At 36.6% G+C, this 17,680-nt stretch overlaps 1 protein-coding gene across 1 annotated transcript in view; it reads right to left on the bottom strand.

The window, feature by feature from the left end:
- Positions 1–17,680, bottom strand: part of fras1 (Fraser extracellular matrix complex subunit 1) — a 127,940-nt gene that overhangs the window by 41,482 nt on the left and 68,778 nt on the right. The window contains exons 21-28 of the mRNA XM_067406034.1: positions 16,885–17,040; positions 15,269–15,415; positions 12,467–12,613; positions 9,567–9,707; positions 8,368–8,508; positions 8,062–8,202; positions 6,152–6,422; positions 4,864–4,948 (exon numbers count right to left, since the gene is read on the bottom strand). Coding sequence (XP_067262135.1) covers positions 4,864–4,948; positions 6,152–6,422; positions 8,062–8,202; positions 8,368–8,508; positions 9,567–9,707; positions 12,467–12,613; positions 15,269–15,415; positions 16,885–17,040 — 1,229 coding nt within the window. The remainder of the gene's footprint in view (positions 1–4,863; positions 4,949–6,151; positions 6,423–8,061; positions 8,203–8,367; positions 8,509–9,566; positions 9,708–12,466; positions 12,614–15,268; positions 15,416–16,884; positions 17,041–17,680) is intronic.

Here is a 17,680-nt window from a genome sequence, read left to right as displayed (position 1 = left end):
AAAAAAAAATAAAAATACAGGATGTTGTTCTATGAGTGTTTAAAGTGAGTATTTGTGTTCAAGATCCCTGCCAACATCACTTTATCTATCATGACTTCATTCTGAGATGTCTTTCTGCATCAACGCTATTTTCCAATTTTATTTTTGGCCACTTTTACTGATAGGCAAAGAAGAGAGATGAATTAGGCAAGATTTAAACTAGTGTTGTCCATATAAGCAACAAAGCATTTTATTACCAATATACTTTTTGTGTAAAGCAATTCAAACTAATGAGAATTCATTAGGTTGCCGTTGCACAGAGATGTGAAGAAAATCAGGCCACTTTTGTTTACCACCACACAGTACAGGGAACACAAGTGCAAATGGTTTATTTGCAAAAGACAATCTTTTCCCCCCAGGGAGGCATTATTGCATTTTTTACTCTCTTCCTCTCTAAGGAATAGATTCACTCTCCTCCCTCTCTCTCCACTTCGAGATACTGCTCACTCAACAAAAAGAAGTGCTCTGACTTCTTGAGCTGCTGTTATCAATCCATGATGGTCAAGAATGTATTTTGGGTGTTATTTGTTGCAATGACATCCATTAGACTTCTGTTGGGGAGCTCAGGTTTCTCTCTCTCTCTCTCTCTCTGTGTGCGTGTGTGCGCACATGATTGTTTTTGTGATTTATGAATTTGTGTAAATTTGTACAATGACATGGGTATCATGCCATAAACATGAAATATGAGGAAATTTCATGAGTTTTATTAAAAATGTAAAAATGCAGAATGTTTTCTGTGATGGGTAGGTTTAGGAGTAGGGGTAGTGTAGGGGGATAGACTGTACAGTATAAAAACCATTACGCCTATGGAATGTCCTCACTAAGATAGCAAAACAAACCTGTGTGTGTGTGTGTGTGTGTGTGTGTGTGTGTGTGTGTGTGTGTGTGTGTGTGTGTGTGTGTGTGTGTGTGTGTGTGTGTGTGTGTGTATGTGTGTGTATGTGTGTGGCTGGTGGAGGTCTGACAGCGAGTTGCAGGCAGTTCTCTGGAGGCTGTATCTATGAAGTGTAACAAAATGCTGCAGAGAAATGAAAGAGAGAAGGAGAGAAGGAGAGAGGGAGAGAGGGAGAGAGGGGGGGTGGGGGGGTGGGGAGAGATGCTGCCTCAATGTAAGCTATAATGCCCTTCTCAGAGTGAGGATAATGGGCAGTCAATCTATGTTAAGTTTGTGGACTCTGGGTGTAAGCAGAAAATGTAAAACAGAGGTGATTGATCATGCAATATGGCCACATTAGGAATAGAATGGTGTAATAAACATATTTGTTGAGAAAAATGATATTCCCTTAAGATATTTTGTCCTTTATAGGCACCAGGTATCAGTATAAATTTGGACACTTTTGATATAATTTATATTTTTTCATGATCTTAAAAACCTTTAGATCTTAAGGTGTGTTGAAGTATAATAAATATAGTTTTGTGGAGACAGTGTACCTAAGTGTGAACCACTTTACAAAGCTTATTTTTATTTCTTTTTTAAAAATTATTTTATTTATTTATTTTCTAGCAGACAGTGAAGGACAAGCGGTCAACTCAAGTGCCCAGCATAAGTGGTAAGTCTTGTACATTGGAACATTATTGTTTAAAAGCATTCCAACTGAACACTTCATGAAGCTGAGATTGTGCATCTAAAGGCTGGCCACTTTAAATAGGCTAAAATATAAAATTATAAGATATAATTTGTTCACCTTTTTATTGCAATACATGGTTGATTTCAATGAGTTTATTATTATTCTAAAATGTGTGAAATAATAAAACAAATATATGTTAGTATATAAAAGTATATTTTACACAAAAATTCTGAAATTCTGTGCTAAATGCAATAAAATGAAATAGATATTTTACAAAGTAGTTAAAAAAAAAAAACTTTAACTCCATATTTAACTCTAATAGGCCTGACAGATAAGCCGTATATTGGAAAAGAGCTGTACAGGTGCTGGTGATATAATTAGAATATCATCAAAAAGTTGATTTATTTCAATAATTCCATTCAAAAAGTGAAACTTGTATATTATATTCATTCATTACCCACAGACTGATATATTTCAAATGTTAATTTCTTTTAATTTTGATGATTATAACTGACAACTAAGGAAAATCCCAAATTCAGTATCTCAGAAAATTAGAATATTACTTAAGACCAATACAAAGAAAGGATTTTTAGAAATCTTGACCAACTGAAAAGTATGAATATGAAAAGTATGAGCATGTACAGCACTCAATACTTAGTTGGGGCTCCTTTTGCCTGAATTACTGCAACAATGCGGCGTGGCATGGAGTCGATCAGTCTGTGGCACTGCTCAGGTGTTATGAGAGCCCAGGTTGCTCTGATAGTGGCCTTCAGCTCTTCTGCATTGTTGGGTCTAGCATATCGCATCTTCCTCTTCACAATACCCCATAGAAAATCAGGCGAAGTCAGGCGAGTTTGCTGGCCAATTAAGAACAGGGATACCATGGCCCTTAAACCAGGTACTGGTAGCTTTGGCACTGTGTGCAGGTGCCAAGTCCTGTTGGAAAATGAAATCTGCATCTCCATAAAGTTGGTCAGCAGCAGGAAGCATGAAGTGCTCTAAAACTTCCTGGTATATGGATTTTTCTGACCTTGGACCTCAGAAAACACAGTGGACCAACACCAGCAGATGACATGGCACCCCAAACCATCACTGACTGTTGAAACTTTACACTGGACCTCAAGCAACGTGGATTGTGTGCCTCTCCTCTCTTCCTCCAGACTCTGGGACCCTGATTTCCAAAGGAAATGCAAAATTTACTTTCATCAGAGAACATAACTTTGGACCACTCAGCATCAGTCCAGTCCTTTTTGTCTTTAGCCCAGGCGAGATGCTTCTGACGCTCTGTTGTTCAAGAGTGGCTTGACACAAGGAATGCGACAGCTGAAACCCATGTCTTGCATACGTCTGTCCGAGTTGTTCTTGAAGCACTGACTCCAGCTGCAGTCCACTCTTTGTGAATCTCCCCCACATTTTTGAACGGGTTTTGTCTCACAATCCTCTCCAGGGTGCGGTTATCCCTATTGCTAGTACACTTTTTTCTACCACATCTTTTCCTTCCCTTCGCCTCTCTATTAATGTGCTTGGACAAGGAGCTCTGTGAACAGCCAGCCTCTTTTGCAATGACCTTTTGTGTCTTGCCCTCCTTGTGCAAGGTGTCAATGGTCGTCTTTTGGACAACTGTCAAGTCAGCAGTCTTCCCCATGATTGTGTAGCCTACAGAACGAGACTGAGAGACCATTTAAAGGCCTTTGCAGGTGTTTTGAGTTAATTAGCTGATTAGAGTGTGGCACAAGGTGTCTTCAATATTGAACCTTTTCACAATATTCTAATTTTCTGAGATACTGAATTTGGGATTTTCCTTAGTTGTCAGTTATAATCATCAAAATTAAAAGAAATAAACATTTGAAATATATCAGTCTGTGTGTAATGAATGAATATAATATACAAGTTTCACTTTTTGAATGGAATTAGTGAAATAAATCAACTTTTTGAGGATATTCTAATTATATCACCAGCACCTGTATATAGGAAAAGGAGTGGACAAAATATATAACTGAACAATTCCTCACAGTGGGTCTTATTCACTAAGCGTGCATACGAATGTTGAACTCTGCATATGAACATTTTCACAAACAAATCATGATTTACCAATAACTTTTGTACTAAAATATATTCTAAATTTATGAAAAAATGTAAGAACTAAAACTACAGGTACGCAAAAATCACATACTCTTGTCACATCTTTAGAGAGCATCAAATATCCTTTATGTGAGTGACAAGAATAGCTATGTTTCCTTCCAAAGTTGCAAATTTAACTTATGTGCAAAATTGGAATTGCAAAAAAACATTTGCAAATAAAGCACCGTTTCCATCAGTGAGCCAAAGAGAAGTCCTGATTAACGGGCGCTAAGTATCACTAAGAAAAATGGAAGTTGCTGCAGTAGGAGAAGCCACTGTATATAATAATTTTGTATATAATAAATTACTTGCACCTCAGAGCACGCAGACGATCTTATTTTCGGTGGCGGAAGCCTGTTGTTTGGGAACACAGTCATGTAAAACAGTTCTGGGACGTAATTATACTGAAACACTTTGATGACAGATTTCAGAACAACCAAAACAGCATTACAGATGCTGAGCAAAGAGTCATCCCATCAGAAAGCCAAAGTCTTTTTTAATGCGCATAAAATACATTTATTCAGTAAATGTGTTTCTATCGTAGTTTATGCACATGTTTTCTTATTGGATAAAACGTTTATCCGACTCAATTTTGACAAGTTTTGTTATTAACTATTTTTTATTATTTTTTAGAATTTATGCACATTTTGGCGTTTCCATCCAGCATTTTTTTATGTGATATCCCAAAATTTACATAAAAATAGGTGAATGGAAACATTGCTAGTGATGAAAGGCTGTAAAGAAAGGGATGAGCAAAAAACCCTAATATGGAGATGGTTTGGCCATGTTTTATGCAAATGGATAACCTCAGACTCGGGTTCATTCACTTAGAGAATTCTTCAAATTTATAGAAATAAGAACAAGGTTAAGAACTATTTTTCACAAGTTCTCATGTGTGTACAAACAATCCATGCGATTATTAGTGAATATGACATATTGTCCTCACGGACTCCTGTCCCCTTTTTGTTTTATTTGGCTTGTAACAACAGAGTGAAGCTCCATTACTCAGCATTCACAAGGTGTGTGTGTGTGTGTGTATGTGTATGTGTGTGTGTGTGTGTGTGTGTGTGTGTGTGTGTGTGTGTGTGTGTGTGTGTGTGTGTGTGTGTGTGTGTGTGTGTGTGTGTGTGTGTACCTGCTGGGACAGCGCCTGCACAGAAACAGTCTGAGGCTGAGAGAACAGCTGAGGATCTGCTGCCCTTAACATGAACTGCCCAGTTCTGAAAAACAAGTCAAAAAGACACTGCTGTGAAGAGATTCAAAGATATAAATAATATGGATGAGTGAGTGTTTGCCTACATTTTGCTACAAAACCTAAAATCATCTATATTGTTTGGGACAGTCCACACAAAGAAAACAGCTTGGTAAACATATGAAACAATGTCATACTGTTGCCATAACCATACTGTACCAAAATAATGTCTTAATGAAAATTCTTAGCTCAGTATCAAGTCAATGGAAGTAATAGTTTCAATTTCACACTGTGACAGAAAAACAAACTTGTGTTTGTGTATAAAGTGGACAAAAGCAAAAGAAAAAGACACAATGACTAAAAGACCCAGAAAAGCAAAAGGCAGAGACCAAAATGAGAAAAAGATTGAGTAGCTTTTAAAGAGAAATGATAAAGACTGAAAAAATGATACATTGGGAAAAGAGGGATGAGGAATAAAATAGAAGTGAAAGTGTGGGGGCACACAGATCACTTGTTAATTAAACCGGGGAGTGAGAGGAGCCATTAAAGATATAAACTGTGAGAAAGGTTAGAGAAAATTGAAGGTCAGCAGTCAGACTAACTTAGTGACTGGCACACGTGATCAACACAAATGCTGCGGATTATGGTCACTGTGGGGGGTGTGTGTGTGTGTCCTGTCAAATGCCTCAGCAAATTCACCGAGGTAATTAAAGCTAATGAGTGCATACACTACTCAGACTCAGTCCATCCCCCAAAACACACACACTCGACACCCGCTTGCCTTAATACAAAGCTGTTTTACTTCTGCACAGCATCTCTCTGGATATTTTGGTGTATAAGATCAACAAATATTTAAAATCTGTATGTCTAAGCAGAAATGGGCCACTTCCCACAGGAGGTGTCACCTAATGTGATATTTCAGGAGATGAGAAATGAAATATTTTACATGAACTATAACCAGTGAGTAAACAATAAGAAATTAATGAAGAATTTTTAGAATTCCATAGATCCTCTAGTTACACACATACGTTCACTCCCTCATAAATCTATACAATGCTGAGACAGCATGATGCACTGTAATGCTGTTAATGATTATCTGTGATTAAGAACACATCTCTTGTACTGCTTAAGAATTATATATATCTAATGACTTCTCAGTGAAAAATAAATATCCTGGGGAAATGACCCTGGATTTCTTCTGCCACCCCAAGTTAAACACACACACACTCACTTGGTTTGCTCTTTGTGGTGAATGAAGCGCACAAATCTATGTTTGAGCTGAGTAAAGGTGAAAATGTCGTCTGTGCCCAGTGCTCTGTCTCTGTCATTCTCCAGGACCACGAGGTGGCCGTTACTGGGTGGTTGAAGGAGCTGGAGCAGCATGCTTTCTGATTGGCTATCTGCATCCTTAATTGACAGGAGAGCCGGATCTAGAGGCTTAACTCCACCAATAGGAACCAGCAGAGAGCCATTGATATAAAGAGATGGAGCGCGGCTGTTTACTGTAGAAACAAAAGCGGATGAGATGGCCAAATACTCTTACAGTCATAGAAGCATAAGAAACTACAGAATTTCTTTGAATTTTAACCACAAATCGCATAAAAACACAAAATCAAAATATATTTAAAATATTAAAATAGACAAATACAAAATATAATAAAATATAATATTTACTCATACTCTCAGAAAAAAAAGGTTCAATTGGGTTCTATATAAAACCATGGCAAAAAGGTTCTATAAAAGGAGAAATGTCTTAAAAGATTGCATAATACTTTCATGTTTAATGTGAAATTTTATTTTTTTCTAGTGATAAAGTATGTTTACAAGCTGTTGAAATCATAAAATCAAAATAAAATTGAATTAAAACAAAATGAAATAAAACTAAATCCATAAAATGTTTTATAAATGAAGCACTTGACAGAACCATTTAAAGGTGCAGTGTGTAAATCTTAGCGGCGTCTAGCGGTGAGGTTGTAAATTACAATATAGAGAAGCTACGGTGGCCAACACAGGACAAATATGTCGTGGATACTATTGTGTCTGAGACAGAAGAGAGCAGCTAGTCAATCAAATGCACTCTGTAGAACAGTTTGTCCGTTTAGGGCTACTGTAGAAACATGCCGGTGCAAAATGGTGACTTAAAGGGTTAGTTCACCCAAAAATGAAAATTCTGTCATTTATTACTTATCCTCATGCCATTCCACACCCGTAAGACCTTTGTCAAGGAGTGTCAAGGATTCTTTGTCAAGATCCATAAAGGTACTAAAAACATATTTAAATCAATTCATGTGAGTACAGTGGTTCAATATTGATATTATAAAGCAACAAGAATATTTTTGGTGCATCAAAAAAAACAAAATAACGACTTATTTATTGATGGCCGATTTCAAAACACTGCTTCAGGAAACATCGGAGCACAAATTTTCAGTGTATCGAATCATGACTCAGATCGCGTGTCAAACTGCCATCGGACTTTGAAAAATCACGTGACTTTGGCACTCTGAACTGCAGATTCGATACACTGATTCCTGAAGCAGTGTTTTGAAATCAGCCATCAATAAATAAGTTGTTATTTTGTTTTTTTGGCGCACCAAAAATATTCTCGTCACTTTATAATATTAATATTGAACCACTGTACTCACATGAACTGATTTAAATATGTTTTTAGTATCTTTATGGATCTTGAGAGAGGACGTGTCATTGCTCCCTATGGAGGCCTCATGGAGCCATCAGATTTCAACTAAAATATCTTAATTTGTGTTCCGAAGATTAATGAAGGTGTTAAGGGTGTGGAACGACAGGGTGAGTAATAAATGACAGAATTTTCATTTTTGGGTGAACTAACCCTTTAACATCTAAGGGGACCTGCGGTGTATGTAGAAAATGGCACATAGGTAATAAAAACATAACGGTTCATTATGTAAGGTCTTACATAGGTATGTATATTATATTGCATTTCAGTCAATAAATACATCCTAAAATGTACACATTGCACCTTTAAGGCTCTCTATATAACCTTTTCTTCTAAGAGTGTACATACTAAAAGCATGAGTCGACAATGCTGGTCAAGTATAAAGATTTCTTTTGGTCTGTAGAAATCTTATTTTGTATCTGATTTGTAAAACAGAAATTCCAGGTTACCGTGACAGGCTCTTGTTTTTCGGTCAGCATAGTATCCATGACCACAGTCCGGGACGCATCGACCACCCTTCAGGAAGGAGTTCTCAGCACAGACGCGACACTCACCTGCACTCATGCACTCCAAGCAACCAGCTGAGCATGCTGGTAAATAACAGTAAACAATCTGTCATTACACTCAGGCAGGACACGAGAGGGAACTGCGTCACGCTATACTGAGCTTCTCTAAAATTAGCAGGTTGGTAAGCAAACCAAATTGGACAATCTAGGCAGTCACGATCACTCTCAGACCAAATTTACAGCACTCACCGGTGCACTGGCGGGTCGAGTCGTCTAAAAAGTAGCGCTTGCCACATTCCAGTACACACTGCCCGTTTAATGCGACATATGGCGGCTGGCACCGCTGGCACCGGCCATGGGTCTGGCACTGATCGCAGTGCTCATCACAGCCTGTTCACAGAAAGAAAAAAGAAGAGAAAGACTGAATACATGAAATTTGATTTATATTTTATATGAGATCCAAGTTGTCTATCATTTTACATACTAAATTATTAAAAATATACCTTTCAAAAGTTGGTAACATTGTTTTTGAAAGACGTCTCTAATGCTTACCAAGGCTGCATTTTTTTGGGGGGGGTGGATTGAAAATACAGTAAAAATAGTAATGTTGTGAAATACTACTACAATTTAAAATGCTATTTATTATTATGATGCCAAAGGTGAATTTTCTCAATTACTGTGTCACATGATACTTCAGAAATCATTCTAATATAATAATTTTGAATTGATATTCTATTATTCTGCTTTGAAAACGGTTGTGTTGAATAATATTTACATGTAAACCATAAAAGATTTTTTCCAGGATTCTATGAAGACTAGAAGTTGAGCAGAACAGAACAGCGTTTATTTGGAATGCTATCAATTTAATATATCCTTCCTAAATTAAAGTATTCATTTATTTAAAAAAAAAAAAATCTTACTGACCCTAAACCTCAAAATATAATAATATTATACTGTTATTAAAATGATTCATAATAAATGTAAAATAATTAATTATAAATTATAAATATTAATTAATTATAATAATTAAAAATAATTTTTAAAAAGATTAAATTATAATAAATGTGAAATACATTCCAGTTTCTCTGCTGAACTGTATCAGTATCAGTGAATAATGTGGATAACGCTGGATAACATCAATCTAAGACCAAAGAAAGTTTAAATTCAAAGTGAGAGTCATGAGCTTCTTCAGTCTGGTCCATAACTACAGCACCGCTGACTGACATGTCTTTCAGTCTAATTTGAAATCAATCCATTAAAGTGCCATTAAACCTTGGCTCTAGCACAGCGGCTGATGTTGGCACTATACAGCTGAAATTAGTGGCCTGCCCTCCCTCCCTCCCCGACCGTGACAACTGACTGAGAGATTGAAATGTCAAAGTTTATTGAGCTGGAAAATTGATTGGTTGGATTCATAATGAAGGTTGTTATTTTTGTTGATGACTGACTCAGACATCTTTCAGCATCCTGGTAGAATCCTGGAGAGCAACCCGGCACACAAATGCCATCCTGCAGGACGTATCCCTCCATGCATTGCAGACAGTCACTACGCAGGGGTCCGCGGCACGAGTTACAGCTCCAGTCGCACTCTGAGAGAAACAGAGCGAAAAAGAGAGTGAGTGGGAGGGAAAGGAGAAGAAAATTGGAATGTGATTGAAGAAGAGCAAATTAGAAAGAAAAAGGCTAAGAGACAGTGATGAGGGAGCATGAAAGATTTGCATTAGATTTGCATTCATTGAAGAAGAAAAAAAACAGCATATGATAAAGACCAATCACTTTCAATTCAGTATGCAAATTTTGACAACATTATTGCCTAAAGGAATGGAGAACTTTCTAGAAATGTTAATTAATAAAGCAATACGCCAAGAGACATTACAGTGATTATACTATAAGTAAAGAGTACACAAAGTGGAGTGATTAAACATCCCTTGTAGTTGTGATGTAGCGAAAACAGTGACAGATCTTTTCTGTCATTTATTATGTACAATGAATAAACAATTTGTCTGCCAACTAATATAGTTCATTAGTCTATCAACAAGATGGTTAGCGTTGGTAAGGTAACAACTTAATACTTCACAGGTGTACATCAAATGCCAATAAACAACTGCTTTAACACAGCTCATCCAATAAGAATCAACCTTCTTTTTATAAGCATTTTATAAGGTAGATTTTAAAGTTCAATTATCTGCAAAACCAAGCCTGAATAGAACCTGTACAAAAAAGAAATATGAAGTATTTCAATACACCATTCATCTTACAATAAGAAAGACGGACACAATGTTTCAGTTCTCAAATCATCTGTTAAAGAGAGCACTAGCCAACCATTTGATAACTCACCACCAGACCTCCGCTCTCTAAATCAGCGAAGCTCATTAAAAATCCCCATCACGCTCTTTCTGCCATCGCTCTATCTATATAACCTCATCATCTCTCCGCTTATTCAATGAAACCACCCTCCCAGCCAAAACCTTTCAAACATTCATCTGAAAAGAACAGTGGCTAACTTAATTGAACACTTCGCCCAATTCAAATGTCAGTGATGTCCATATTTACTGCTTCAACTCAAAAGCAGCTCATTTGTCTGGCATTTAGACTGTATTCTTCTTTCACGTATCCATCCATAAAGACACAAACAACAACGATCTCCTGCATTATAGATGTGCTCCCTATATTGTCAAGGTAACCTTCATTCACTGTACTGCAGGAGTAAACAGCTTTACATACCCGTAACACATTTATTCTCCCTCTTTCTGCTTCACTCTCAGTTATTCACACACACACACGCACACACGCACACACACACACACACACACACACACACACACACACACACACACACACACACACACACACACACACACACACACACACACACACACACACACACACACACACACACACACACACACACACACACACACACACAAAACACTCAAGGGACAAAAACTAATCTGTCTCCTTTTGATCTCCTCTGTAAATCCCATCAAAACTAAATAAAGGTCTCACTGTATGGGGTCTATGTTCCACACCCACATCCCAAACCACATCATATTAAGATCTGAACACTCTCACAAATGTTAACGAATATTAACAAATATCTTCTCTGCAACTATTATTTTAATGGGCTTTTTACACAACACTATTTTCAACTAAAAACAGAAAACTTTTTTTATGTGTTTTGGTTGTTCATTTACACAGCAACAGCATTTTGGTAGCCTGAAAATGCAAACTTTTGAAAATGGTTTTCAAAGTGGAACATTTTCAAAATGATACTGTTATCATCTCCGTGTAAACTACAAAAATACGAATCGGTGAAAACGATGACGGCATGCACATGCGTATTACGTGTTTAGTCTATGCACTTGGCGAGTGCTCTTTAAAAGAATGCGTATATGCGGAGGCGCGTAGTCTTTCTTTACAAAGTGACATTGCCAACTACTTTTCTGGCATGCATAATACATTTAGTCGTTTGCGTGGATCTTTGTGAATGGTAATAGTTTTCTTACCGTTGTCATCTGTACAAAGAGTTTTTTTTTTCATTTTTAGTACATTTTTGGAGTGTTAATGTAGCCTTAGAGTCTTTAAGATAAACCTCTGTGTAATTTATTTGACCTTAATTATTAGATAAAGGATACATCCTCTTTTCCTGAACTGTTCTGTGTGTTTTGAAGATGAATGTTTGATATAACGGACTGATAGAGTATTTAGGATGTTTCTTTAAGGCTGGAATACACTACAGAACTTTCAACATCTGAACAGATTTTAAAACAGTAAGCATCATACACTTGCCGACTTTAAAAATGGTTACAGAGAAAAAGGGGCATCGTACACTAAATGACTGGGGATCACACACTACCAGACTTTCATGTTGTTCTGAACACAACAAACTCTCACAGAAACATGGGCCTCGTTAGTAGGAGATGCATGAAAAATGAAAACTATATTTGCTCTGAAATCGCCTCTAAATATCAAATGTTTGATTTCCTCCAGCTGGATGGAATCATAGTCTATAAACCCAAACAACTTTCTGAGAAAACATTGTGTAGTGTATTCCAGCCTTTATATAATGAATGTTCAATGCCTACAAGAGAAGAAAAATGAACTTAACTGTTTTAGAGCAGTAAGGCAAAAATAATGGGCAATACAACACACACACAAATCAAAGATTTAAAACTAGATTCCCATCTCATGGACAAGTAAAACTAATAGTTTAGTTCAATACTACAGGATCAGTCATTTAAAATAACTCTGTTTTAAAATGACTGAATATATCAAGAAGGAAGTAGTTTGTAGTCTACATGAATATTTCTCTGTGATTATTTCATGTATGGCAGATGCAGTGACTCACCTCTGCAAGTGCGTGTGGTGGTGTTCAGGTAGTACTGATGAGCACAGCTCTCATACTGACACTCCCCAAACAGAAGCACTTTAGCAGGATCTCTACAGGACGTACACACACCTGCCATCTCACAGCTCAGACACTGAGTGTCACACACTGAAACACACACACAATAATCATTTAAATCAATACTTAATCCTGTATCATATGCAATACCTCTCTAATTTATCAACATAAAACTTTGCTGAAAAACCTGTTGTACACAATCTCCTACATACCTTATATTAATATATTACATTAATATCTCAGTGCCCTCCACTTGTGTATGTTCATATTTACTTTTTGATTATTTATGTATGGTTTATGTATGGTCCTGTTATATGTCTGAGCCTCGTCACAAGCATTTCAATGCACAGTTTCCCCCAGTGTTAACTATGCAAATGATAAATAAATGCCTCTTGACTTTCGTCACATGATTGATAGTTTATACTGTTTTAGCAAACAAAAGGCTTTTTAGATTATTTAAAAAAAAGCCTTTTTGCTTTACTGTCTTTTATAAATTAAATGTAAGAATACATTTAAGATTTTTTGTAATATTACTGGACAAAAACAACTTGGTTAAACTTGATTATCCATGCATCATTTTTTTTTTTTTTTAGATAAATCATGTTAAAATGTATGTAACAAATATGATACATTAGGCTTTTGAGGAATATTTATTTGTACATTTCTCAATCATCAATGTATTGCATGATATGTTTTGCCCCCACAATAAAAACTTCAGAGCTTTAATCATAAAACTAAGTAAAAACAGAATGCAATGATGTGGAAGTTTTAAATTTCAATATTTTATTCAGAATACAACAGATGACACATCAAATGTTTAAACTGAGAAAATGTATCATTTTAAGGGAAAAATAAGTTGATTTTAAATTTCATGGCATCAACACATCTCAAAAAAGTTGGGACAAGGCCATGTTTACCACTGTGTGGCATCCCCTCTTCTTTTTATAACAGTCTGCAAACATCTGGTGATTGAGGAGACAAGGTTGCTCTAGTTTAGGAATAGGAATGTTGTCCCATTCTTGTCTAATACAGGCTTCTAGTTGCTCAACTGTCTTAGGTCTTCTTTGTCGCATCTTCCTCTTGATGCGCCAAATGTTTTCTATGGGTGAAAGATCTGGACTGCAGGCTGGCCATTTCAGTACCCGGATCCTTCTTCTACGCAGCCATGATGTTGTAATTGATGCAGTATGTGGTCTGGCATTGTCATGTTGGAAAATGCAAGGTCTTCCCTGAAAGAGAAGACGTCTGGATGGGAGCATATGTTGTTCTAGAACTTGGATATACCTTTCAGCATTGAGGGTGCCTTTCCAGATGTGTAAGCTGTCCACACGCACTCATGCAACCCCATACCATCAGAGATGCAGGCTTCTGAACTGAGTGCTGATAACAACTTGGGTTGTCCTTGTCCTCTCTAGTCCATGGCATCCCAGTTTTCCAAAAAGAACTTAAAATTTTGATTCGTCTGACCACAGAACAGTTTTCCACTTTGCCACAATCCATTTTCAATGAGCCTTGGCCCAGAGAAAATGCCTATGCTTTTGGATCATGTTTAAATATGGCTTCTTTTTTGACCTATAGAGTTTTAGCCGGCGAATGGCACGGTGGATTGTGTTCACTGACAATGTTTTCTGGAAGTATTCCTGAGTCCATGTTGTGATTTCCATTACAGTAGCATTCCTGTATGTGATGCAGTGCCGTCTAAGGGCCTGAAGATCACAGGCATCCAGTATGGTTTTTCGGCCTTGACCCTCACGCACAGAGATTGTTCCAGATTCTCTGAATCTTTGGATGATATTATACACTGTAGATGATGATAGCTTCAAACTCTTTGCAATTTTTATCTGAGAAACTCCTTTCTGATATTGCTCCACTATTTTTGGCCGCAGCATTGGGGGAATTGGTGATCCTCTGCCCATCTTGACTTCTGAGAGACACTGACACTCTGAGAGGCTCTTTTTATACCCAATCATGTTGCCAATTGAACTAATAAGTTGCAAATTGGTCCTCCAGCTGTTCCTTATATGTACATTTAACTTTTCCGGCCTCTTATTGCTACCTGTCTCAAGTTTTTTGGAATGTGTAGCTCTCATGAAATCCAATATTTAGCATGACATTTCAAAATGTCTCACTTTCAACATTTGATATATTATCTATATTCTATTGTGAATAAAATATAAGTTTATGAGATTTGTAAATTATTGCATTCCTTTTTTATTCACAATTTGTACAGTGTCCCAACTTTTTTGGAATCGGGTTTGTATATATCATCTTGCTAAGACAAATTGTTGAGAGATACAGAGTGACAACTGATATTTATTTGCATCTTATCGAAGTAGTCTGCTGTTATGAATTGATTTATATTACAACCTATCAGAATTTTTAGGTTGTAAAAAAACAACCTTTTGGCCATATAAATATCAGCAACTGCACCAAATTGCATATTTTTGGTTTTCAGTTCAGTTAATCTGAATAAAATGAAGGTGTTTTTTTTCTCTGCGATTATGAGATCCATACTCTCCTATATCATATTATATGAGCCATGAAGCCTGATGTATCCAATCTAGATACTTAGAAAAATATCAAATAAAAAGTGTGCATGTGTGTTTTTTGTTGATAATAATTGTCTAAAGATTCAATAAACTGCTCAATTGAAAATAAAAGAGAGTTGTAGACATACAGACAGACAAGAGATAGATTGATAGATCGATAGATAGATGCACTATAAAAACAATTGGAAGTACTTACTTTGGCACACCCTGTTTTCATCAGCATAATATCCGGTTGGACACCGAGGGCTGCAGAGACCTGATGGGGCCAAAACATCAGGCGCTAAACAGGAAGTACAGGAGAGAGAACCATCCCCACTGCACTCCTCACAGGAAGAGTGACATTCTGGAGAACAGAGGCACAGGACAATAAGAACGATGACCAGATAATTAGGACAGTAAGTATGAAGAAGACAATAATTATAGAATTATAGAAGATAATTATATCAAATATCTTTCAACTTTGGAAAAAAATGGGAAATAAGGGTCTCTAGAGATGAATGGGGCGTTATTTACAGCTTTCATTGTGTAAATTACTTATAACTTATTGTTACTATTATATAATACTATATATACACTGTAAATTGTTGTTGTATAGATGCATGTGATTAAGGAAAGACCCAGTTTTAGCAAATAATGATTGCTAAAATTTTAGAATCCATGTATCTGATAATCTTGATGTTTTAATGTGCGCTGTTGCCAAGGATATTCACATTCCACAACAGTATTATAAACACAGTAGACACTCAAAAGCAATACTTTTGACATCTACCAGAAATTTCCATTCAAATATCATATTCAGTCTGCTGTCAACTTGACATATCACCTTCAAACCAGACACAGACACTTGCTCATGCTAAGTGCAAGTAAATTCCAGTAATGGTCTTTTGCCTTTGATGCACATAGAGCCAATTCAGACATACACACACATACTCACATACAAACACATTTGTGCACATATACACTCTCTTGATATCATGCAAAAGCCAGGCAATTAAAGAAGGTCATAATAGTTTATAGATCACATCAGCATCTTAAAAGATTTTGCATTAAAGCCGAGCACTACATCACACTCCCTAATAAAAACAAATGCACCGTCTCATCTACTCTGTCAGCAGAGGAGCCACTTTCAAGCATCATAGGTAATTGCATCAGGGTTATGAAAACAGAGGCTCTGGCTATATTACATTGAGAGATCATGTAGAATGACAAACCTGTGCATAAAGAGGATGCTGGCATTGAGATTAGACACTGTGTGACTGATGATGCTCAATCTACATAATGAAACTCATGCTGGAAATAAAGCAGCAAACTGTTTTCTCAGAGGAAGACTGTTAGATGATGTTAATGTGATGAATTATCGTTGTGTGATGCAGATTAGGGTTCCACATAAGCATATTGTGACAATCTTATTGCCATTATAATCATAGTTTTGTAAAAAAAAAACAAAAAACAAAAAAAAAAAACAGGAAAATATTTGTATGATCAGTTAATAAAGGACAGTAAAGCTCCATTTTCCCCATCATTTATCCATATAGATGTTGTAGATGTCATTTCACACAGTAACTTGCTAATTGTTACTTAAAAAATCTTAGCTTTTTGGCATCACAAATTCATTGCAAATAATTTTTCCTATACATTATTATTAGAATTATGGAACAAAAATGTTAGTGTTATTGCTCGATCTGCTATTGTTCTGCATAAAAATGCAGTGGATCATCATGTGTAGCCTCCATGTGGGCCTGTACGCATCCAGTTGTGAGAATGTACATTATTTTTTGCTCTGAATTCCCTTTTTTTCTCATTTGAACTTACTTTTGCAAGCTCCGTGCCACCGATAATATTTGGGTGGGCACTGTGGTACACAGCGATCCCCCAGAATCAGCATCCTGGGAACCTTACACCACAAACACGCAGTGCCAGAGCCTGACTGCAGGTCTGCCACACACCGCTGGCATCCCTCCTCACACTCTGACAGAGAGACAAAGAGACAGAAGGCGTATATTATTATGATGCATATCCATAAGAACATCTCGAACTGAGGAGAGGAAATGGAGGGAAAAAAAGATCTTATCAGATTCTTATCTAAACAAAGTTGTAAAGGTGTAAAAGTAAACACTCTTTTATCTGTATATCCTCTCTCACTCCTTATCAGTTGTGGGAGTTGACTGGCTTCAATGCCATGTGGGCACTGATAATAAAGAGATGCATATCAGCCAATGAAATCCTCTGTTGGCTTATTTCTCAGGCTGACTGATAATATGCAGGGCTACGAGGCATGGATACAGATTCTTTAAATTATAAATACAGAGTTCATGATTTACTGATTCATGTAACAAGATCTAGACAGAAATGGAGGTTTGTAAGGAAAAGCAGTTACTTAATCATTAAAAGCACAGCTGTAACCTTCACCACATTAAAAATATGAGCTATGACACACAGAAACAAAAACAGGTAATATAAATAATATATCAGGAGTTTATTATTATTATTAAAGTCTACTGTCCTTGTTTGAGCTTAAGAGAATTAGCAATTACTAGTGTTCAAGTCTGAACAAAAATATTTACTTCAACTCTATGAAAGTCAGTTTTTATAGCCACAAAATCCAGTA

Source organism: Chanodichthys erythropterus, chromosome 13 (assembly GCF_024489055.1).
Source record: "Chanodichthys erythropterus isolate Z2021 chromosome 13, ASM2448905v1, whole genome shotgun sequence".
Lineage (NCBI taxonomy): Eukaryota > Metazoa > Chordata > Actinopteri > Cypriniformes > Xenocyprididae > Chanodichthys > Chanodichthys erythropterus.
This window is presented reverse-complemented; position numbering and strand designations above follow the sequence as displayed.